Source organism: Alligator mississippiensis, chromosome 2 (assembly GCF_030867095.1).
Source record: "Alligator mississippiensis isolate rAllMis1 chromosome 2, rAllMis1, whole genome shotgun sequence".
Taxonomy (NCBI): domain Eukaryota; kingdom Metazoa; phylum Chordata; order Crocodylia; family Alligatoridae; genus Alligator; species Alligator mississippiensis.
Genome location: NC_081825.1, coordinates 52,374,981 through 52,400,531, shown reverse-complemented (window position 1 = coordinate 52,400,531; position 25,551 = coordinate 52,374,981). Strand labels below are relative to the sequence as shown.

The window sequence follows — 25,551 nt, the reverse complement described above, 5'->3', positions numbered from 1 at the left end:
TGATTATATACTTTTGTTCTCCCATTGAGTGATAAGCACATTTTGAGGGTGTCACAGCAAGAGCAAGTTTTTAAGAGGATAACAGTTAGAGTAGTAGTTCAGGGTAGAGTTGGGACAGGTAGAACAGACTATACATGGGGAAGCTTGAACAAAAGCACAAAGAACAAGTATATAACTCTTAAGAAGGATAATAATTGCAAGTCAATGTTTAAATGTACTAAAATCCCCCAATCATAGGAATAGTTCTAAACAGATACAGTGGCCTGGCAAGGTGGCTTCATATTACATTTTAAAACTACCAACAAAATTTGAAGCACTACTCTTCAAAGCATACTGTAATAAACACTTTGGTTTCGTCTTGCATCAAGAGAAGCAAGGATGCTTACCAGTTACTAATTATACTGATGAACTGCTATGTAATCAGACAGCTCACCACAATATTAGTACATTGTGTGCTCTGGAATTTAGTTGGTTTGAGGGAGCCAAACCAGCAGGACTTAGCTTAATGTTTCGTTGTCTTACTGATCACAATATGAGAAGAAGCCAGCAACCTTCCTCCCCTTCCAGAGTCAAACGATGGCACAGGAAACAAGAAGTCCTAACAGGCCACACTTTTGTAGAAGGGCAAATGGTCTGATATATAATAGGTATTATGTATATCTTAAAAGAAACATTAGAAAAAAGTTGCATATTTATTTTACTATTTATTCGGTTCAAGCCAACATTCCCTTTGCCCAGAGTTTGGAGCTTCTCAATCTGAGCCAATTAATTAGGGAAGGAGGATCAAATTAGCACTACCTGAATCCTCAATAGTATCTAAAGAGTCCAACCTGGACCAAAGTCCCATAGAGCAAGTCACGATACATGCAAACAAAGACACTTGCTCCAAAGAGCTTACAATCTAGATACAGTAATATAGAACAGATGGATACAAAAGAAAGACAGGAAAAGCACTGGCTAACAATATCATGATACTGTAATTAAAGAAATCAGTAGCCATTTCAGCACACACATTTCACAGCTGTAGATGAGATGGTAAAGATCTGGCAGCTGAGATTAATTTTAAGGAAAGAGTTTTGAAGGAAGGTAACTTAGTTGGGCTTTGCATGTCTTTATAGGGAACTTCCATGGAGAAAGGGGTGTCCATGGAAAAAAGATTTTTGAGGGGAAAGTTTGATTTCTGGCAACAGGCTATTAATTATTGGCAGAAAGCTTACTTGGGCTGATGCCATATATGAGATGTTATATAGGACATATGAAATGTTTTTAAATGTCTAATCAACAAGTACTGCATAAATAACAATGCATGCAAGAACAAGTTCAGACTTAAGCTATTCCTTGGAACATTAGGTTGCAGATTTAAAGGACATAAGGACATTCAGCGAGGATATAAACAACAGAGAAAAGGACTTTGCAATAAACTGGCACATTCTTTTAAAGTAAATTGCATACAGTTTACTATCTTCTTCCATGCATCTTTCTCCATTCAACTGGTAATGGACAACTTAATTTCCCATTAATGACAAGTTCAGCTTGCTATACACAACAAATTCCTAGTCAAGAGCAAACTGCTCATCCACCTGACTTTTCTTGTTCCTATGACTGGTCAAGGGTCTGCTCTATACAACAGGGCAATTCAGAGAACCACAAACTGAAAGACCTGAAGATGACTGCCATATTTTAAAACTGACTCTTAAATGAGCCAAAGCAAGCTTGTGCACAGATAATATGCACATGCATTTCAAACACTCTTATCATTGCTCAAGGTAAAAACACTCCTCTACTTTCCCTAAGCACATCATCTACCCAACTCATCATTACTCACAAAACTTAATCCTGAATACAAACATTGGCAAGTCTCAAATCCACAACTCCCTTGGGATTCTCTGTTGTGTTATCTAGTAGACAGGTCATGAAAGTTTAAAAAATAAAAAATCCAGAAAAATACTGCACAGTTAAAACCCATCCATTGTAAATGTCACTGTTTAGACTAAGACATTTCTCTGTTTATATTAGGGAGTGAAAGCAAATGTTTGAATTATCAGAACAGATGCTCTGGCTGCAGAGTTAAACAAACATTCTTTTCTCCTCCTGAACTGGAGCAAGTCAACACATTGTCATTAAAGAAAAGTATCATAAATAGATCTGTGTTTTAAACAGGGTAAAAAAAAAAATGTATGGCTTAATTCTTTCTGGCATAATTCTTACTGAGATAGATTTCATGGTCCCACCTAAAGTAAACAACTGAACCCTGAGCTTGCCCATGTATAACTGTTTTTCCCCTTTTTCATTTTATGGACAAAAACCCCCTAAAAGAATGAGAATTAGAAAAACAACCAAAGATAGATCCAGGTGTCACTCAATAGGAATGGTAAAAATCAGAGGTTAAATTAATTAAAAAAGAAACAGGAATTACTAGTTTTATATTCCAGTAAGTCAGCATGAGCAGCTTGCAGTTAGCACTTGAAATATGTATACGTACATAAGAACTGCCCTTAATTTCAAATGGGAGCTAGTTCAGAACTGAAGAGGTTGTTGGTACCCAAAAGCATTCATTTTCACATTGACACAAAATGGGACGATGTCTCATTTCAACCATCATTTACCCCAGTAAAAAAGACCTGTGAATTTTAGGTCACTTTTCACCCAGAAGCTTCATATTGATTAATGTCTCCCAGCACTAAATATTTAGCCATTTTGGCTTACAGTCTCCTTGAGATCTAGATTTTTTCTGGATTTCTGGCAGCGCCTCTGTGGGCCATGAGTGCCCTGAGCACCCACCACCTGCTGCTGCCACTGCCAACAAGGGCTGTGTGCCATTGGGGTGGGGGGGAGGCTATGGGGTGGGAGTGTGCGGGAGGTCCCCACAGCCCCCCACTCTCCCTCACATCCACTCCCTGCCCACCCAAGATCCACTGTCCTGTAGCCCCCTGGGCATAGGTTCCATGCTGCCACCAGCCCCAGTCCCATGCTCCCTGCCCCTGCACAGCTGCAACACCCCCTCCATCCACTCCCGCCGCTTCCCTACCTGGTGCCTGGAGCAAGTGGGATGCTGGGGAACCTGAGCAAGTCCCTCAGCAGCTGCAGAGGTAGTAGTAGCCGCCACCCCACCCAAAAGCTGCGTACTGGATGGGCCAGGCCCCTCCATGCACGAAAGTGGGAGCGAGGCATGCGGGCTGGGTGAGGTACAATTAGTTGTAGGTGCCTGCAGGCCAGACGAAATTGCCTGGTGGATGGATCTGGCCTGCAGGCCATATTTTGCCCAGCCCTGGATTAAAGTAATTTTTATTTCTCGTGACCCCATCTTCTGTTTCTGTGACCCCATTTGGGGTCATGACCCAGAGTTTGGGAACTGCTGTCCTACACTCTAAGAAATCCAACGCTACTTCCAAACCAAGTTCTTCCAGTCTGTCTAATTCCATGAAGAAAGTTACAGTAAAACATTAATGTTACATAGTTAAGCAGTAAAGCTAAGAAACACCAGAATGAAAATCATCTGTGCAACCTTAATTCAACCCCCTTCCGCATACACATTATGATCCAGTCACACTATATGACCACATAAGTCTTGACAACAGGATTTTTGCACACACAATGAGCAGCTATTCAGGGATTTGTTGGTTGTTCATTCAGAGGCTTCATGCCTCATTTACTACACACCATTTGAATTCCGCTCTGAAGACAAAACTATTAACTTTTTCATGGTCTTTTCTATGGTGCTCATCATCATAGTCTTGAAATGTTTTATAAACATAAATTAATTTTAATACACCTCCTCCCTGTGAATTGAAGGGTTAGTATATTACCCCATCTTACAGATAGGGACTTGTGGCACAGAAAGATTCATGTCAAAAGTATCTATTAGTTATTAAGTGACTAACCTGAGATTGTTAGGAACTCATTTTTCTGAGAGTTTAGGACTGGCAATTCCAGGTTGTTTCCCAATTCCTTAACTCTAAATTGTGCTTCTATGCATAAATTTACATGATTTATGTTAGGATTCTTTTCCCTTTACATTGCTTTTGGACAATACAGCACGTCCTACCTTAAAGTTTTTTAAAACCTGCTGTGTGTTTTTGGGTTGTGAATAAGGCTTGGGTGTCAGCATAGGCACAGCCTTGGAAACAACAGTTTTGCTGGGAGACATGTGGCCTGTTGAAATGCTGGCTTCCAATTCACTGGTGGGAACAATGGTTGCTTCGATGGTGGCAGTGTATTTTGGAGCAGGCAGCGATTGTTGTCGTAAGTATTTCAGAGGATTTGGGTCTTTAGGTGGGGATGATGAATTTGGCTCCACTGAATGGCTTCTTTCCAGAATTTTTGGCATCTGCAAATGCTCAAGGACAGCTTCACTAATGGTGAATCTCTCAATGTACTGCTGTAGGATATTTTCAGCCTCCTCGTGTGACCTTGCATTCTTGTATGCTTCATGTAGCTCTTTTTCTCTTCTCTCCCTGTGTGGGATAAACATGAGAAATTATAACTCCATGCACAGTTACCTAGAGTTACAAATGTGCATTGAGCCTGATCTGGAATAATTTGGACAAATTATTCACAGTGCATTATAAAATTGGTTCATTTTTTTCCCTCATGTCCCATATCAGAAACATGGCAGTAGCTACACACCATACCTGAAACATACAGTATTTTTAGACACTAAATTGCATTCCAGTAGAACAACCTACTTTTCCTCCACAATTTCTCTGTAGGTCTTGATACTTTTCCTTCGTTCACTTGCTCCATCACCACTCAGTAATTTCTCCATCTTTTTTCTTTCTGCTTCTTTTTTTATTAGGTCCTGTGAAGCACTTCTTCTGCGACTTTTCCACCGTGCCAGGTCCTAAATAAGATACAGCACGTGTTCAGAGTGTTAACAATAGTAACAGGGCAAGTCTACATGTTCATTAATGCACTGTGGTTACAACTCATTAAGATTAGTACCTCTAATAACAAGTACTAATTGAATATGCAGTGACCAGAGCTACTGTGCAGTAGTGCGGGTGCACATTTTTTTTGTGACACTAATGCACAGTAGATTATAGTTTCATAGTTGGTATGGTCGGAAGGGACCTGAGCAGATCATCAAGTCTGACCCCCTGCCATGGGCAGGAAAGAATGCTGGGGTCAAATGACCCTGGCTAGGTGACTGTCTAGCCTCCTTTTGAAGACCCCCAGGGTAGGAGCGAGCACCACTTCCCTTGGAAGTTGGTTCCAGATCCTAGCCACCCTGACTGTGAAGTAGTGCCTCCTGATATCTAGCCTGAATCTACTCTCTATCAACTTATGGCCATTATTCCTTGTTATTCCCAGTAGTACTCGGGGGAACAGGGACTCTCCCATTGCCTGCTAGTCTCCCTTGGCCAGTTTATAGATGGCCACCAGATCCCCTCTCAGCCTTCTCTTGTGGAGGGTGAACAGGTTCAGGTCTCGTAGCCTCTCCTTGTAGGGCCTGTCCTGCAGTCCCCTGATCATGTGAGTGGCCCTCTGAACCCTCTCAATGCTGTCCACATCCCTCCTGAAGTGCGGCGCCCAGAACTGGATGCAGTACTCCATTTGCGGCCTGACCAGTGTTGCATAAAGGGGGAGGATCACCTCCTTGGACCCGCTCGTGACGCATCTGTGGATGCATGACAAGGTGCGGTTAAGCCTTCCAGACTGCGTCCCAACATTGGCAACCCATGTTCATCTTGGAGTCTATAATGACTCCAAGATCCCTTTTTGCCTCTGTGCTGATGAGAAGGGAGTTCCCCAGCCTGTAGGTATGCTGCTGGTTCTTTCTCCCTAGGTGCAGTACCCTGCACTTCTTAGTATTGAATCCCATTTTATTCTCATCCGCCCACCCCTGTAACCTGTCCAGATCCAATTGCAGCCTGTCCCCTCCCTCCTAGCATGCCCAATTCTCCCCACATCTTAGTGTTATCTGTGATTAATTCTACTGCACATTAATGTCTCATGTAGATATGCCCAATGCTGTTAAATAGGTGATGACCCTGTAGTAAAAATAGGTTAGACTCCATGATTTTGAAATAATGCTTGAGCAGCAATTATGTGATAGAAGTCTTATGACCATCTTATGACCCTTGTGCAAGATCATAAGGTCTAACGACTTAGCTGTGGTCTGCTGTTCTTACTGCTTGCCTTGCATTTTGAAATCATCCCTGCCCAGTGCCCTAAGGTTACGCTAAGATAAGAGGTTACTAAAGCTTACTAACTTTGCCGCAGTTCCCCTTTTCCTCTGCGCATGTAACAAAAGATTTCGCTGCAGTTCTGCTTTTTGAGTGCGCATGCACTAACCCTGATAAGTCACACTAACCACTAACAAGTTAAGTGCAGCCTACAAGATAAGACGTAACAATTAGGAAATGGCAATGCTGCCAATAAACATCTAACACGTTAAAACTCTATGTTCAATGTAAGCTATAAAAATGTAATTCCGGGCCGGACTAGTCGTCGACTCTGATTTGAGCTCAGCTCCTGGGTCGAACTGTTTGCAAACAATAAATCTGAGATGGACCCAACCTGTGTGTGTGTGTGTGTGACTCTCTCCTTGAGGACAATTGGACAAGCCTCCAGGGGAACGAAACTAGCCGTTTGGGCAACAACCCCAAAAGCCTGCTTAAAATGTGTTAGAATGCCTGAAGAATGTTTGCCGCAAAGGCTTGTCTAACTCTATCCCACCTATTTAGTTGATCCTAAGAAATCCTTGCCTCTCTAATTATAGACTGATTTCACGTGCCGGGAGGGTCACCAATGTATCAGTCCTAAATTTTAAAAAGCAAAGCAGAATATTTTAAAATTAAAAAGTTGCTCGACTTTTTTTTGTTATTGAGTTTCAGTGCAGTTTTCATATCCTTGCTAATTAGGTTTTGGACTTTTTGGGCGCATCCTAATGAGCACAGCCGTGCAGTACGCAGCACTGCAAACATGTTTGCAGTGCCATGTACCGCACAGTCAGGTGTTTTCCACGTTGCAAGGGCCTGCTGCCCATGCACGTGCTGCTCTGGGGGTTTTTTCTGTGGGTTTTTTTGGCCCCCGGATATCCAGGGGAGAAAAAACAAGAACAACAACAACACGTTGAAAACCCCCCCAGAGTAGTGCACGCACAGGCAGAACTCACTGCTGAAATGCGGAGCCGGGCTTTCCGGAGCTGCACTGCGACTTCCAGCCAGGTTCTGCCCGGCAGGATCGGCACTGCTGCAGCCCCAGGAGATGCACCGAACCCCAGCCAAAGCTGCTGGGGCCAGCACAGTGTTGGTCCCAGCCTCCCTTACTGCCCCTGGAGTGACTTGCCATGGCCAAAGCACATGTGGCACAGGTGTTCCCTGGGGACAAGTTGCTATGGTGCAAGGCGCACTGCTGCTATTTGTCCCCGGGGATCCAAACATCCAGGCTCATCTTGACATGGCCTTTGATGCTGCAGTGCTGTGGTTAGCTAAAAGCAATAGGAACTCCAGACAACAAAAGGGCCTGGTCAGTGCACTCACTTTTAGCCCTAATGAATGTGTGGTAAATTCTAGTCCCTATAGCAAGATTCAGTAAGCAGGTATTGTATAAAGTGAAGATTGTTAGACAGGAATCATGGCAGATCCAGGGGATGAAATCCTCCTTGGCAATGTGTTACCTCTTCTGTGCCCCATACCAGGATACTAGGCTCCACTGTTTGGGAAATTCTTTATCCACAGACTGGTTGATGGATCCATATCTGTGAAGACCCAATGACCTGTTCTATCACTTTCCCCAGTGCCGCCCCCTCCAATAGACTTCTGTTGGAGTGAAGAGCAGCACCAAACAATATACGACGTATATTCCTTGTATCCTGTCTAGCTCACAAACTCAGGCCATAGGGGACCGGATTTGTACTTAGTCTGGATTTAACAGTAAGGAAGAAATATTTTAAAACTGTAAAACCAAACAATACAGGGCTAAAATCTGAACTTTAGAAAAATAAAACTCATACACATAGCATGAATATCAAAGTGTTTTTGTGCAGAAAAATAAGACTAAAACAACAGGAAGTATGAGGTGGCATATTTATCACTTCAACTAGCTTAACAACATTACAAAATTAGTATGCAGAATGTATTCCAAGTACCTTAGCAAATTCTTGTTTTAAAGAAAAACAGCATCACTTGATTTAAACTATTTCATTTACTGCAGTTTTCTAAATGGTTCCACTGAGTTTTCATCAGTAACTGGTAGATGATAGTGTACATGTAATATACAGTATTAAAACAACTTAACTAAAAATAGGAAGAAATGCTGTCACTTTCATTTGGCTTAGATGCACATTATTGATGTTACACTCAAGGGAATGAGTCTATAAAACCCCTTTCTTGAAACATGGTACTTCAGTTTCCCTCAATTACTAATTATACTTGATGAGGAAAGGAAACATTTACCTATTCAAATAGTCCTACTACTGCCTATTGTTTAGAAATTAAGTTTTTCCATTAGCAGATTGCACATCATAAACTCCCTCCCCTTTTTGCAATTACAGAAGGATGCACTTTTTTCCTTTCCATTTTTTTAAAAGAAGCAAAGGTAAAAAAAAGCAGCACAAGATTTAAAACTGCTAATTGTCAGCAAACTTACTGCTTGGACATATGCTAGGAAGTGAAATCATGAAGAACCACACAGCATGAATCCAAACAATGTCCCCTCCATAAAGCTGGTCTTAGGGTGCCAAGGATATTTGCATAAGGAAATTTATAATAGCTCTTAAGAGATTTTAGAGCCAGAGTATAAAGTATCAAGAGGCATTTCTGGAAATGCATATAAAGTGGGTTAGGACACACTTTTCATTTCAATTGTAAGAGTCCCAGAAACTTTCAAATAAAAGAAAAAATGAGTCCAATGGTCCCAAACATATAAACTTGTACAACACACAGAACTCACACTAACCATACTATCACTCTGTTGGTTATAAATCTAATTGTAATTTTATCATTTAATTTTTCCTTTTTCATTAAGTATTTCTGAACTTCTGTTTAAAGAAAACTCTTTAGAATTGTTAAAAATAGCTTTTTATATTGGGACATAACTGTACCAATCACTGTACTTAAGTCCAATGGAGAAAAAAATCAAAAGGATATTCAATCATTCATTATTCTACAGTCATTATTCCTAAAATGAGTATGACTCACATGTAGGTGGGTCCTGGTCACTTAGGCTGGGGAACTGAGCACAGCCAGAGGTGTTGCTAGTCCTTGTATGCTGCTGGCTACAGATGCTGGCATGACTGAACTATTCTAACCCAATTCTCCACTAAGCTGGTACACTTACAAACTTTTTCTAAAGCTTTCTTGAAAGGGTCTGAAGCATTGGGGCTTCAGGGACTGGATATGCTGAAAACAGCAAAATTACTCAAGACAGTACTCACACATCAGCCAACTCCAGCTGAACTGCAGGTTCTTCAACTGATTTAGCAGCGACTACTTAAAGCCCATGACAATCTTACTTTGTACTCACATCTTGCCATCTGGTCTCATCCTCTTTCAGTTGGTTGTGGACATTCTGCAGTTTTTCATGGCGAGCCTTGCTGTGAGGCTGCATGACTGCTTCATCTTCACACCTCATGTCAAACATACTCATACTCCTAAACAAAGCAGGAACAATGAGTAGAGCATTATTTTCTAGCTGTCAATTTTCAAATTTTAGAGGTAGGCCACATGAGGGTGCTAGAACAAAAATCAAAATACATCTTTTTTGCAGGTTTCCAAAAGCAACTAACTGATATCTGCATGAGTTCCATGTATCACTGCAGGCACATGAGCACCACATCTCTCAATTATTCCTTGTTTTTAATATTAGACAGCAACTCCGCCTTTCCATAATTACTTGAGCAGAATCATTAGGGTAAAAAGTCCAAGAATAAAATTTCTTAAAATACTTTACTGACAGTCAATTCAAAAGGTAGAAATTTGGGAAGCTATATTCCCCAACCAATTTTGACAGGATACATCCAATTCCTTGCACTATTGCAGAGAGCTGGATTTCAATTTATTTTAAAACAAGAGAAGTTTGAGAAGCACAGCATGGGCAGCATTGTGGGTCAGATGCTATTGTTAAGTAAGCTGTGAGAACCTGCTCTGGGAAATGCATGCAGTGAAAAGGTCATGTTACTTTGGTTTTTAATGAAGAACCTTAATGCTGTCAACACCAAGCTATTATTATCCATATTCTAACGAAGGAAAAAAACACTGTACAATATTCATGTTCTGGTCTGTGACAGTACCTTTAGGCAAATTCTATTTCTATTCTTGATCTTTCAAGAGTTAAAAGGAGAAAGGTCATAGATATACAGCATATTACATTTGTTTAAAGACAGTTGCATAAAGAAAGTAATGAAGTACATTATTTTTGTGGTACCTATTATCAGCAAAACATGGCCTCAGTTATGCTATTAAAAAAAAAGCCAGCCATGCAGTTTTACATGAGATAATTCCATGGCAGTATTCAAAAAGCCCAGCTTAGATGAGCCAATCAGCAGCAGTAGCACAAGATGAAAGTATAAAAGTTAAGAAGGTAGGTAACAATGTAGACAGTACTCAATTTCAATAAATGTGGTATGTTGTATGCATATGTGGGCTTAGCTCATTCAAGAGAGGCAAGGGTGCAAATTAAACACACTCTCACAGAAAACTTGTAAGGTTTAATTCCATTTAAAAGCCACAGAATGGATATGTACCTGGTTGCCAGCCACACTAGCAGAAGTTTTTCATAAATACATAATAACATATAACCTGTAATCTTTATATAGGTACAGAAACCCTAAGTTATTACTATGCGTAACATAGGTTAACTTTAAAAATGCATACCAGACTGCTGAGTCAAGACACTAGCTTTGCAATTCTTTCATCCTTGCGACTCAAATGGTTTTCTTACTTTGGAATGGAGGACTATTAAAATGATCTTAAAGGATCTATAAGTTTTTGTTCTTTACTAAAAAAAGGATATCATGCAATAAGGGGAATTACAAATTAGAGCATTTTGAGGGTTTTGTTTTGTATTTAAATGGGAAAAAATGTCACCTCCAATGATTGACGTTAATTTCAGGTATTCTTCAACTCTTACTAACAAAGTCCTTATATAATATAAATGTGTAATCCGTGGCTAATAGCTCATATAGATTTAATAGGCTCCTCAATGCAAGCAGACACAAAAAAGAATTCCTGTTCAAAAGGTATAAAAAGCATCTCGTGGTTAGCCATTTCAGTCAGTCATCCTCTTGTCCAACTGGGTGGCAAGCATATCCTGCAATGCAAATATACTTTTGGAGGAAGACATCTGAAGGAGCCTTACCCCAAAGTACTGTGCTCTGCTCTGGCTGACAGCTTCACACTTCCAACCAGGTATAAGGGGAACCATTTATTTCCCTCTATACTCTGGAACAGGGCAACAACTAGTCTAAATTCTTGGCCTGACAAAAATGCAGAACACAGGAACTGGGACAAAGGACTATTGTCCAAAGACATTTTTTCCACAACATTTATAAATGCTCATTAGCAAGGAGGTTTCCTCATAACATTTCAAGTTTAAAAACATATCAATCTCTCAAGCAAAAGATGGCTCAAGTCTTCCATTTGTTAAATAAAGCTATATTAAGCCCTGGTTGCTAGACATGTGTGTGCTGGAGAGAAAATAGTGGGGTAGAGAAAGACAAATAAAAAGAAATGGAACACTGGACCATGAAAATGAAGTACATGGTGGTGGTGTTTTTTTAAATAAATTTTCCACCTCTAAAGCAATTTTGTAGGTTGAGGCCCAAACTCCTTCTGAAGTGAGGATTTCATGGATAGGCAGACCAACTCTTCTGGCATATCTGTTGTTCTTCCAGAGTTTGCCCCAGACACCAGACATTTTCTACTGGTTTGGGTTCTAAGACTGACATCATTTTCAAGTAATGGTATTTTCTTGAGAGTTGTTCCAGTGAATTTTATCACAAAGTGGATGACTTTTCTATTTTTAATTCAAGGAAGTCTGAACACATACCATAAATATAAAAATTACTGAAATATGTACTCAGGTTACATCTGACTAGTAAAACAGGCTCTAAGGACCTGTGTGTTCATTTAAACGAGAATCTGGTGAATAACTACTTTTAGAGAGAGAAAGAAAAGTATCTGTTATAAAACTGGTATGCAAAATACTCATTTTGTGGCCACATTATAGTTTTATAGACACACTAAGACTTAAAAAAAAGAAACAAAAAAACAAACAAACATTCAAGAAGGTAACCTGCTAAGAGTCAAACTCAAGTAAACAAATACATCCCAGCTCACTGTAATTTGTCCATCAAGCTCAAGGTAAAACTAAACTCAAGATTAACATTAGGCTGTCATGCAACAGCCTGTTTTTACAGGGCAGAGAGGTCAAAACTGTGGCTGGATATGGCCAGCAGCATTGATGTAAATACTATAATGGGACAGAGAGGTGTCCCGGTAGCTTTCAAGGTGCTTCATAAATCTGACTGCTTTATGCCCAGACAGTTAAAATAAAAAGGCTTTCACCCCTGCTTTGAAAATATGCTGTCCTGCTCTTCACAGTTTAACAGTTTGCAAGATCAAACTGTTCTCTGTCCCCTTTCCCCTCTCTCATCAATGCAGGCAATTCCAGGATTACTACAAGCCATCAGAAATCAAAAGAGGAACAAAGAAGCACATCTTCCCTAATCCCACCCTGCAACAGGCCCAACATTTCCCCAGTGGAGGTGGGGGAAATTATATATACAGAAGAAACCTGGTGAGGAAGAAAGGTTCCAGGAAGAACCTGGACTGGGACAATGTATGGTGGGATTGACACATATTGTGTAGCTCCTCCTAAAGTAGAGCAAGATTGCATTAATATTGCCATGTTACAGTCACACCAAAATCAATTCAGTGAGAATGATGCTGGAGCTTAGCTCAAAGAATGAGATGAAGAACTGACACAGAGTCCAGAAAATTCACAATAGGCTGAGACACTAGCCCTGGCCATGGCCCTCTGCAAAAGCTCTACAAACCTTGGCTGTCTCTCTCAAGGAGGTACACAGACAGGGCCTCCATCAGCAGGAACTGATTTTCTGCCATGCAAAGGAGGTCTCCACAGAGAAGATAAGAACAAGATGCAAGTAGTGACCTTTACAGATTTATTGGTTGTTTTCTGTACAGGGCTTCTAGAGAACAAAAGACTAGAGGAGTATAAGAATCTCCTTTTCACCAAGATAAAGAAACCACAGATCCTGAGGTCCAGGACAGAGAATATTCCATCTGCGGTCAATGGCAAGGAAAACTTTTGATATTCAGTGACTACTGTAAGTGGTACAGGTGATTTTCTGCCATTAGAAGCTGGAATTTTAATTTTCCCCTGGGAAGAGAAAAAAGGTCCCAAGACAGAGAAATTTAAAGGCTGCATTTTTATGTATAGAAAAGTGCTTTTAGGCTGTTTTTGGATGCATAGGGTTTTATTTCTTTTCCTTCTGAGACCTATCTTGTACTTGTTTTAAAAGACCTGTAGCTTTCAGTTGGAAGGGATATAAACAAATTTATAAGAACTTTTAAAAATAAAAATTGGCAAAAACCTGTTTCTATAAAATATGGCATTCTCTGAATGGATGATGCTGCCATATAACATTTTTATCAGCATATATCTGAAATGGATAACATAGTTCATTCATTTCATTGCTACTCCTAAGTAACGTGATCATCTTAAACCTATGTTAATAAACCTTTTTAGGACACCTGCATTTAGCCTGTCATGTACACCTCCTATATGCATATTTAAGCATGCAAGCCCTTCTGGAATGGCAGAAGACTCTCCATAGTTAGGTATATGCATTTTCACCCTTCCTCCTGCATAGTCTCGAGTAGAAATTTGCTGTGGCTTCAAAATTGTCCCATTTATGGAGGTCAAAAGGAGATTTTTTTTTCTACAAAGTGTAAAGGAAAAAAAAATTCACACAATTTTTCAAGTCACAAATTATTCAGAGACTACTCAATTTATAAATATGTCATTCCTCTAATGCCTTTGTGTTCACAAAGCATAAAGACATGGCAGTACTACATATTTGTTTTTAAAGCTAGGTGGTGTTTAGATCTTGATGTTACATACTGAAGAACAGTATTTAATTTGGGTAACTGTCATGTTAATTTCTGTATACGTAAAAATGTGCAGGGGGGGTTGTTTTTATTAAAAGATGGGATACTGTTTTCACTTAAACATTGAAAATGAAGGGTTTTTCTTTTGTTGCAAAACTATACAAAAGTTACATAAATTCCAACACTTCAATTATATACCTTATTAAAATAGGTCCACCTTGAAAGAGATTTAAAAAAAAAAATGGTTTAAGATGTGACTAATAAGTAATTTAAGGCTTATTTTTTCAATTAATATTTGAGGGTAATAAATTAATTTATTTAACACTACTTTGGAATTAATTTTTTTATTTTTTTTTTTTACCACTCAAACTGCACAGCTCACTCCTCAATTTCCACCCCTTCCCAACGTCTAGCCTAGACCTAATTCCTTCAATACTGATTTATTAGAAATTGTGCAAACTCGTGTGTAAAAGAAAAAAAGAGCATACCAACTTTTTAAAGCAGCAGCTGCATATAGTATCATGCATTTTTACAAAACATGTATTTGCTGAAATAGAAATGCATATTGCATTCCATCTTTAACTGTTTTATCTGAAACATTCATCAGAAGACTGAAAAATAATAATGATGCATAAATGGCATATTATATTAGTAGAGAATATGGAAAGCATGCAGTGTAAGTTGTTTAAAAGCAACCCTGTGAGCACAAGGCAACTTACTCTGCGTCATCAGACACAGCAGTTCTAGGGCCGAATCTACAAGACCAAATATAAAATTAGATGGCTGGTAAAAACATGATGTATCAATTGCAATTAGAACCAAGACAATTTCCTTTGGTCCCCAACCTCTCTATTAGTAAAGCAGGCTGAAAAAAATCCCCATGTTTTTCAGGTTATATAAATCACATATAATAATACTATGGAGAACAGTAAAAAAAAAAAAAACACCTCAGAACTTTAACCAAAAATAATTTAGAATTTAAATTATGGAGAAGAGTAAAAATGCTTTCTCCCCACAACACAACATTTAACATGAAATTGTGTGTAGGAAGTAATTGCCAATAGAAAATAAGCAAACGAGATTTATATTAATTAGATTCACCTTGATATTAGGTGACCAAGTATATGATTCATCTTGACAAACAAGACCCAAACAAACCCAAGAGTAACATTCCATAATACAGTGTTCAGGATCACCAATACTGACAACAGGTAACAAGCATCAAAGTGAACAGACCATAAGACTTCCACTCTTTTATAACAAAATAGGTCATCCTAGTGTATGAGAGAGCACTTTTCACAATAATGAATACTTCTGCAACTGATACATTTGGATTGTGGGATTTATCATAAAAGAACATTCAAAACAGTCAGAATCCTTAGCAGTTTCAGCTTCTATTCATGAAAAAGCAAGAGCTACATCTCTAAAGATATCAGACATTCCAGTATCTTCCTTTTTTTTGGAACTCAAGAGAAGCTCAGCCACTGTTTTCTTAATTCAATTTCACATTTTATATTTTCTGTGGTTAAACATTTTCTTCCTTTAGCACTAGAAAAGAAAATCAGTGCGTCACTCGTAACTATTTTATTTGTTTCCAAAGTATACATACTGACATACAGTGTTTGCAATCCACACTAAAAGCAGCCAGGTAATTGCAAAACCTAAATTGCAAAGCCAAAACATTAAATTGGACATAGGGGCACTGAGTAAGCTGCAGTTCACATGGTAAGGAGCTCACATTTGTAGATGTTCATCTTTGAATGAGAATGCTTCTTTGTTGTTTTTCTTGGTACCCTCCTGAAATTGTGAGGTTTAACTTGGACATACCCAAGTAAGAATACAGTTGGTCGTAGTCACATCACCTTGTCCTGTATTAGGAAGGTTGTGTTTTTCTCGTTCTTCTGTGTGTTGACATTGCACTGAAGATCTTTGAGGGTTGTTAGCACAGACTTGTGGACATTTTTCAGGTTTGAATGAGCCAGCAGTGGTGCTAAGTAATTTAAATTTTAGTTTATAATTACAAAACATTGTACATACCTACAGTCATGTGCCCCATTGAATTTGGTAATGGACTAAAACAGGAGTGGGCAATTGTTTCAGCTGGAAGGTCGCTTAGCAACTTTTAATGAGCAGTTGAGGGCCACAAGGGTTGCCCTGCCCCTTGACAGATGCCCCACCCCCTGATCGCCATCTTGGGACTGGAAGTCCCATCCCTAACCCCTAACCTTTGCCACCTGAAGTCCCCCCCTTGCCCCTGGGAGTATTCCTTTTGGGAGGGGGGTTGCTATCTTGGAACCAGAAAAAAACAAAATCATATACTAAAAATCAAACATCTACTATAACACATTTTAATTTTATTTCAAAAAAATATTTTTGTCCCAATTTCCCTGTGTTTGCATAGTGTATATAGAGGTAACTGCATAATAGCTCAAAAAAAGTCTTACTATTGTATATTGTGCATGGGGTGGGGGGGTGTCTCTGTGTGTGTGGGATTTGTGGGGGTGATGGGAGGGTTTGTGAAGGAGTGTGGATAAGTGTGTGGTTTTGAGGGGAGTTTGTGCAGGGGGTGGGAGGGTTTGTGATGGGATGTGGATGAGTGTGGGGTTTTGAGGGGAGTTTGTGAAGGGGTATGGGGGATGTGGGTGTGTGTAGAGGGTGTGGGGTTTGTGGTGGGGTCTTTGGGAGGGCGTGAATGTGGGGCTTGTGGGGAGGGAAGGTGTGAGGGTGTGTGTGGGTAGGTGTGGGCCCCCCACCACATGCTCCTCCCCATGCACACAGTCCTTGTTGCTGGCGGCAGCAGCAGGCAGTGGGACCTCAGGGCACTCCTGGCCTGCGGCAGGCAGAGCTCCCTGGCAGCACATGGCTCTGGCTGAATCCTGGAAGCTGCACGTGGTGGCACCGAGCTAGCCTGGCCTGCTGGCACACACCTTTAAACCAGACCGGGCTAGCTCTGTGTCAGCACATGAAGCTCCCACCACTGCAGGTGGGATCCGTACGCCATTGGGTCAGCCTGACTCTGTGCCTCCATATGCGACTTTCCACTGGAGTACTGGAAGCCCCATGTGCTGGCATGAAGCCAGATCAGTCTGGGTTGAAGGCATGTGCCAGCGGGCTGGGTGGGCTCCATGCTGCTTCGTGCAGCTCTCAGGATTCAACCGCAGCTGGGTGCCATCAATGACTCTGCCTTGGGGCTAGGAGAGCCCCAAGGGCTGGCTGCCTGCTAAGCCGCCCCTGGCAGGGGCGGTACTCCGTGGTGGGGGGAGCCATACCCACTCCCCCCCGCCTCCTGCCAGCTTTCAGAGAGGAAGCCGCAGGCTTATAATAATTGTTTTTCAGAGGGGCCCTGTGGGCCAGACAGAATGGCCTGGTGGGCCAAATCTGGCCCGCAGGCTGTATTTTGCATGCGTCAGACTAGAAAGTAACAAGTAGGTACACATCTGCAAACTAAGGAGTTAAGGGCATAAACAATTCCATTTAGATATTTAATTGTTTCTTTTTTCAGTTCTTCTGCTCTAGCCAGAAGATGTAATCTATTCTAGCTTCAGTTCTTCTGGTCTCAAACCACTACACAATCCCACTGCAAACAGTAGGGGCAGATCTAGGATTTTGTAAAGCAAGATGAAGCATGCTACCCCTCAGACTATGGTAGAAAATGAGGGTGAGGTGCAAGTGGAGCCAGAGGGGGACCCTGGGTGTGGAGCGCAGGGCAGGGAGCAGGTGCAGGAAAGGGATGCTGATCCTTCATGTAACTACTCCCTGCCCAGTTCCCAGCATCTCCTGCCAGCCCTGGGGCTCCAGTTGCATGGAAGGGCTGCATAGTGTGCTGGGTTTGGCACACTAATGCAGCCACCCCACTCATCCCGTTCCCGGCAACAAGCAAACTTTTCTTCTCCTAACAAAGTTTGCAGTACATGGGGACAGAACTTGGGAAATGGGAACCATCTACTGATGCAGTGATTTTTTCTTCTCTTGTATACTTATCCTTCCTTTTTCATGTGCAAGCTCTGCTTTTTTTTACCACTGCCCAGGAGCTGAACTGCAAATCTCTTCAGAATTCAGTTTTGGGTCACACTTGATCAGACAGGAGAGAAAACTATTGTCCAGTCTCCATCCTTTCCGTGCAGCCTTGCCCATCTGGAGCCACTTCTCCAATCTTAATTAGGCTCCAATCCCAATTACAGGAGAACCAACCTAGACCCTCTTCTCTTTGGTACCTGATACCAAGCCATCTCATTTATTATCTATCCTTCTCTAATCAGTGGACACAGTAATCTCATTCCTAATTCCCTAGCACCTAAAAAAAAACTTTCCCAAAATGTGCTCAAGTAATTAATTGTAATTTAACTGGAGACAATTATTACTGAACCCCACCCCCCAACTCTACCCCCAGCCTTTCCAACCCACTCCACTCACTTGTCCACCTGGTTTTTTAAATTTTTGCCTGTACCTCTAGTTTCTGTACCAAAAAGGCCATCACTAAAATGGCTACTACAGAGCCTCCTGACTCCTTGCCCAGCAAGCTTGGAGCCAGGATAAGAACAGACAAAACTAGTAGTCCCTTTTGGGGCAAAGAGAGAGATACTACTGCATTGGGTAGGTTAGACAAGCAGTGTACTGGACCAGTAACAAGCCAGGGATGTGCAACCCCTATGTAGTTAACTAAGGATGGTGCTGTCTGACTTTATGGAAGAGAGCTAAAGTTTGGAAGCTAATGGGAGCAAGGGGAGAGATATTCAGGGAGTCCCTGGAAAGTTGTCTCCCCCCAGGGGGAGATTGCACTGTTCTGAGATTCCAAAGATACAGATGACTCCAGCATTACAGCAACAAGCACAGGAAAAAGAATATTTGCTTCCAAGAGCCAGTCAAAACCCCAAGAGAATTCCAAAGCAGATTAACCAGCTAGCCCACCTGCAGTCAGGAAAGGTCTTGCCTTACCAGGGAGAGAGCTGAGGTTCAGAAATGCTTATTAATTATTATTTTTAATCTCTTACTTCCCCAGATTCTAGTGTTCCAGTTCCAAATAATGGCCATCATTAGACTGTTATTTCCAAATAATTTATACCAGGGCCATCCAACTCCTAGGCAGCCAGAGACTTCACACTGTGCTGGCACACCAATAAAAGCTACAGCCTGCCACACCCTGCACGCTGTATAACAGCTCCCTTGCACACTATGCGGGCTCCCCCACCCCCTGCATACTGCATGTGTCCCCTGCTGCACTGCATTGTGCAAGCAAACTGGGCCACAGGCTCTACCAGCAGCAAGGGTTTCACTGTGCTATACAGCTTCAGAGGAAGAAACCTGAGGAAAGGAAGTGCAGCCCAGAGACCCCCATCTACTGTTGCACCTGCAGTGATGGGGTGGGAGGAGGAGGGGAAGGAGGAACCTGGAGGAAACACTAATTAACACCTTGTGGGCTGCATGCAGCCTACAGGCCACCAGTTGGACAGCCCTGACCTATACAACACTCCTAGATTACAGCAATCACCACACTGGACCTGAGACAGTTCCAGTTGCTTTAAAGGAAAATTCAAGGACACTGGGTAAGTATAAGAACAGTTAACCTATTAAGTTTTTAGGCAAAGGGAGCCAACATAAAAGGCTTTCTGTTCTTTCCATTTCTTTTCATTTTCTAATAAATCCTATCTAATGAACCTGGGGAAATGATATGACAAGCACATGCCAACTGTGAGACCTACCTCCAATGTGCAAATACAAGGAGGAAAGGAACTAGCGGTACAGAATGGATTTGCTTACCTCTTCACTTTCCTTTCAGTCTTTACAGATTCCATAGTTGTGCCCTGGCTATTCTGCTGCTTTGAAAATGGAACTGGAAGGAACTGGTTAGCACTCGGTCCAGCATGCTTTAGAAAAGCCCCTGTTCTTCTGGCCATCATGTCATCTTTCTCAGGGTCTGGAAATTTCACTTTGTGTTCAGTTCCACCACTAATAGGATCATGATATTTCAGCTTCACATGGCTCTCTTCTCTTGTTACAGTACAGCCCATAGGGACAGGTGAAAGTGTTCCATGACAATGTTCAGTTGTGTAATTCAAGGGCAAACTGCTGCTGAGGCAATTTTGGGCACTATTATTCAGAAAACAATTGAAAAATGATGGAAAACTAACATCTGTAGCAGCAGCAGCAGAACAGGAACTGCATACAAGAGGCTTCTATGCTGAATAGCACAATACATGTTGCACTTTTAAGCAGGCGAGGGGTTATATTCTTATGCAGCCTTTGCTTGTATGCAAGTAATTACTCATTCAGAAGCCTGCATAAAATATGGAGAAAGATATGGACTGCAAAAAACCCCCCCCAGAGATGGAAGGCCACGTTCATGCTAAATGGTAATTAGCAATTCAAGATTCTTATGTATCATGAAAGAAACAAGCTGTTTCATGGTCATAGGATACACTCTGGTAAGTAATTTCATGAACTGAACACATGCTGCTTGAATATTAGAATGAGTAAAATGCATCTTTTAGGGGGTTTTTTGTTTTTAAGTAAGGCGATGTTACAGACTGACCCACTTAGCACTACACACAAAGCAGGCGCAAAGCTCACAGTTGCTGGCTTTCATTCTCTGACCTTTCTGCTTTCTGCAGAGTCTTCAAATCTTCCTTATGAGCTACCTTCTTTTGCTGCTGCAGTGAGTGATGACCCATTGATGTGGGAGGACTGTGCATACGAATTGGACTAGAATGCCTCTGAAAAGCTCCCATCCTTCTAAACATCATATCATCTCTCTCAGTTTCTGGCAAACTCCCATCAAGCTCTTCCTCATTGCTTTCATGCCTTTCACTCAATCTGCATAGAGTTTGCTTTTGAGGGATGACACAAGCAGCTGAGACAGATGACGGGGTTCCGCTGCAATATTCATCTGTACCTGACTTTGCTACCTCACTAGTAAAAACGAGATTGAGTAGGGGGAAGAGGAACAATAAAAACATTCTCAGATAAAATGAAACAGAAGAAAGAGGGAGATGCATTTTGTTTTGATATCTTTTTCCAAACATTTCCAAATATCTAAACATAGCTGAACACAGCTGAATAATTTGCTAATTATATCAACTAGCAACAGTTGCTATGACAACAGACTTGAGGGTTAGATAATCTAAAGGCAAAAATAAAGCAAAATGTAAGTTCTGGTCAATATTTCCGATTTATCAACATTATAAATCTTTTCTAGTTTAAACAAACAAACAAAGGTCTGAGTATCAGTACAGCTTGATTTTTAACATGCGCGCTTCAAAAGATTTCTGAAATGAAAATAATTTAACTGGCAGTCTTCAAGAGAAAAAGAAAAATAATCCGTATTGCCAGAAACCTCAGTGAGAGTTGCTCTATGACTTCAGATGCACAAGTACCATACTACGCAAAGCTCGTGGAATGCAAGAAAACAGAAGATTGGCTAACAGCTAAGATACGCAGTAGAACTAGTGATTCCACTACTAATCAGAAATTCCAGTGTGAGTTTTCAAAATAAACTTGCACAATATTGCTATGCACGATCTTAAATCTCTTAGATACTATGAAGCCATCAGATAAATTCTGAATAAGATGATATGCATAAATAGCTCTTAACTACATTCTGCAATGTACCCCATGCAAGTCAGCATCCTGTGACGAAAGGCTTCATCTCACACTCAATAATGTTTCCTAAATAACACAAAATACCTGGGATCATTTTGTGGCCTAGATACTTCAGCAGTGTGTCCAATGGACTTCTGGTTGCAGACTGTAGCTGATGGAGATGATTCAGTGCAAATCTCAGTTTTAGCACTTTCCCTCCCAGTTTCCTCTTCTGTTTCATCACTGGCTGCAGCTCTAGCAAAGCTGAGCTTCTCCCATTTCTGTTGATCAATCTCAGTCACTGGCCCAAAGTGCACAAACCTCTGCTTAGGGCTAGAAGCCTTTTTGTAAGCTCTGGCTTTGCAGGTAGCAAAATCATCATGAACAGCTGTTTCTGCTGCAATTTTAGCTGATGATTCAGGATCAGGGGGACATACAAGGTCTTCTTTACTAGTCATCATCAGAAACAAAAGAATCAAAGGAAATTAGAAAGAAAACAAAAACCAAGACCACAGCAAACACTTCACCAACAAGACAAAGACTTACATTTTTAAATCAAGGAAGTACAGATATCTTACTGCATGTCAGGAGTACCAATGAGAAGGCAGGGTAGATATTCACCTTTATTGACTAACTAAATAAGACACTTGTATAGAGCACAAGCTTTCATGAACCAAGTTCACTTCAGAAGCACCAATGTTATTCTATGTAGATAAAAGCAGTGCCTTGTCCAGTGAGAATAGCTGGAAGGCAACAGGTATCATCACTCTTTCAAGAAAACTTTGGGGAGCATGATGAAGTGAAGTTTATGATACACACACAGACACAGCTCTTCCAATGAACAAGCTATGGTTGCACTTGGGTAACTATGTCCACCTAACTACTATATAGTGTAGAGCAGGGGCAGGCAATTATTTTGAGCAGGGGACCACTTACTGAGTTTTGGCAAGCCATCGAGGGTCACATGACAGGCAGCCCAGGGCAGATTATTATTAATTTTCTAAGTTTTTTAGGGGCCCTGCGAGCTGGATAGAATGGCCTGATGGGCCACATCCAGCCACTGGGCCACACTTTGCCCACCCCTGGTGTACAGTCACTATATAGTAGATGGTCACATAATGACTGCTTTGTATATGGAAACAGGGGCTGCTCTTCTCTTCAAAACATCCATCCAAAAGCAGAGACATAATAAGCAGTTTCTGTGCCCTGGGCAGCTACAGTAGCTGGGGCAGTGGATGTAGACTGGCAGCAATGGTGGCCATCAATCTTGCATCCCCTCACACCTGCTCACCCACCTCTTGTTACACCACTGCCCACGTGTTACCCCGAAATACAGGGAACAGAGAGGCAAGGGATAGAACATGGACTATAAACTTTGTCAAATTTTAGGGTAGAAACTAACATGGAGACTTAATTGAAACTCAGATTATGAACACATGGTCATTTGTAGTGCTAAAGGTATAACTCTATAGGGGTGTTCACGCAGCACAGCCCCATGGCTAGATTGCTACAAAGCCTTTGCAAAGGTTCACTCTCCAGCCAGAGTATGATAGGGGCTATTCCTTTGCAGCCCCCCCCCCGCACAAACACAGACACCCGGAACATTTTTGTGGCAGATCCACTATTTTTGTGATGCTACAAATGGAACGAATGTCCGCATACTCACTTTTTGCTAGTGCTAGAGCTTAGTAGCACTACAAACATAGCATGTGTCCATACCATCAGAATCCCAATCTTGCTGTAAAAGTATGAGTTCCCAATTGAATCTAGAATACTACTTAGGCAGGCTTTCATAGTTTCAGTTTGGAAAAAGTTAAAATCTTGTGAATGGGATAGCAAGATATGAGAGAGGCAAGGATTTCTTAGCATGATCTCTTTTATTGGACCAACTACATAGTTGGAATAAAGTTAGATAAGCTTTCAAATATAAGGTATTCTTCCTCAGTTTGCTTAACACTATCCCAACTACATATCTGGTCCAATAAAATATATCACCCTAAAAAAAAATCCTTGCATCTCGCATAAATGTGTAGACCATCATGGCTAGAACATCACTCTTACACTGCCAAGGTATGAGGCACATCATATTCAAACCTTGACCACAGCATACGGTTGAGGCTTGGAGGTCTACTTTGAAGCATACCTCTAGTATTTGACAAGCAGTAGTACAAGACTCTACTGTTATCTCTGCGACCAAGGAACAATTTGTTCAGTGGCCTAATTAGGACTGAAATCTCACAATAACTACTTTAATCTATGAAAAATGTCTGCACAGGAAAGTACATTCCATTAGAAAATTGTGAGGTCCCTTTCTACCCTACTTTCCCATGATCCTAGAGCCTGCTCCAAAGTAGGCAAGTGAGGCATTCATATCACTTGCATCTTGAATTGCCTGCATATTTTAGAGCTTGTCTACATAAGGAAATTCCGCAAGAATTGCTCTTCTGCCCTATGCACATACTTAGTGTCTTCGAGCAGTTTATCTTAGCCTACTTCAGATCAATGTATTTCCAAACTGTCAAAAAGGCATTTTCTTATTCTTCACTCTGATTGTTCAAACAGGGACTTAACACAGCAGAACTACAGCTCTTTAAATGCACACTCTGGCTTATTTTCAACCATTTCCCTGCATAAACACACCTTTGGTTAAGTGCCTAATTCTGCATATACACATCTGTTTTTGAATGTTCAACACTAGCTGAAGACACAGGTTGAAACAATGGCATATTCAAGATAAGAGAGACTCAAATAAAATTAACGTATTTTCCATGCTGCTATTCAACCCATAGAAAAGAACATACCTGGTCTCTCCTGACATTTTCAGTCTGTCCCATGTTTCCAAATCAGCTTGTGTTATAGAGGCTTTCATAAACATTGGAGACTCTTGCTGCTGAGAAAGGTTACTCTGAGTTTTCCGTTTAGTCAGGTCATCTCTCTGAATATCAGGCATTTTCACCTGCTCTTCTTCCTCTGACTCATTGTCCTTACATTGCAGGAATAGGTTCTGTTTACGTGTCACAATTTGGCTCGCTGGTGTCATATGTATCTGGTTTCCTCTAATTTTATGCACATTCCAAAACAGCACAAGAAGCCATTTTGAGGAAGTAGACAATGATAAATGGAGTGTCAATAATGGAAGTTCAGAGCATAAAAACACTAACTGAAATGATGACTAAAGTAGACAGCTTATTTATTTTTTTAGGCAAACGTGGAATCAGTTGAATCTGGGACTGTTTCATCCAGGCTATTCTGTGGACACACTGCATGATTATAGCTTCTAGCTTTTCCCAGAAAATCTGCAGTTACTACAAAGATATTTTGTACAGTAATGAGATTTCCTTTATGTGGTTACAGTACCCAATTCCCATTTCATGTTTCTAAGCATACCAGGGCTGATTTTTTTTCTTTTAACTAGTACTAACATCTATAATCTTTGCAAGATTCCAAGTCTTTTTATCCAATGCTCTATGCTTTCCAGATATCCTTCCAAAATGTTACTTACATGTTGAACTGATCTCTGTAAGTGGTAACAGACTGCATTATTACTGACTAGAAGGCACATTTTATGCGACTGAAAACAACAAACTACTAGAGATTATTAACAGTGCGAACACCTTTGGAAGACATTTTCTTACTAGACTCTCCAGCTACTACCTGTATTAATTCAAATTTAGGACTAAATACCAATATGGAAGTTGAGTATAAATATATGCAAATGAAAAGATGATAGTATACACACCATATCTATGTATCTATAATGGCTTCACAGTGTACCATGAAATAAAACAGATATACATGTGTTCTGCAGAAGATGACTGTCTAACAGAAACTGATATAGCATGCTTAGCTTTTTTTAAAACAGAATATGTAGAATTAGAATATGTGGAAAATTATTAGGTTT

At 40.8% G+C, this 25,551-nt stretch overlaps 1 protein-coding gene across 9 annotated transcripts in view; it reads right to left on the bottom strand.

The window, feature by feature from the left end:
• The window catches only part of LIMCH1 (LIM and calponin homology domains 1), a 326,420-nt gene that overhangs the window by 45,670 nt on the left and 255,199 nt on the right, over nt 1-25,551 (bottom strand). For 3 of the 9 annotated variants that reach the window (XM_059721666.1, XM_059721667.1, XM_059721668.1), the window contains 6 exons: nt 24,452-24,706; nt 21,756-22,100; nt 14,795-14,830; nt 9,469-9,595; nt 4,686-4,840; nt 4,046-4,454 (listed from right to left, as the gene is read on the bottom strand). In XM_059721666.1, coding sequence (XP_059577649.1) covers nt 4,046-4,454; nt 4,686-4,840; nt 9,469-9,595; nt 14,795-14,830; nt 21,756-22,100; nt 24,452-24,706 — 1,327 coding nt within the window. The remainder of the gene's footprint in view (nt 1-4,045; nt 4,455-4,685; nt 4,841-9,468; nt 9,596-14,794; nt 14,831-21,755; nt 22,101-24,451; nt 24,707-25,551) is intronic. The other 6 variants (XM_059721671.1, XM_059721669.1, XM_014594935.3 and 3 more) reach the window with 2 other exon arrangements.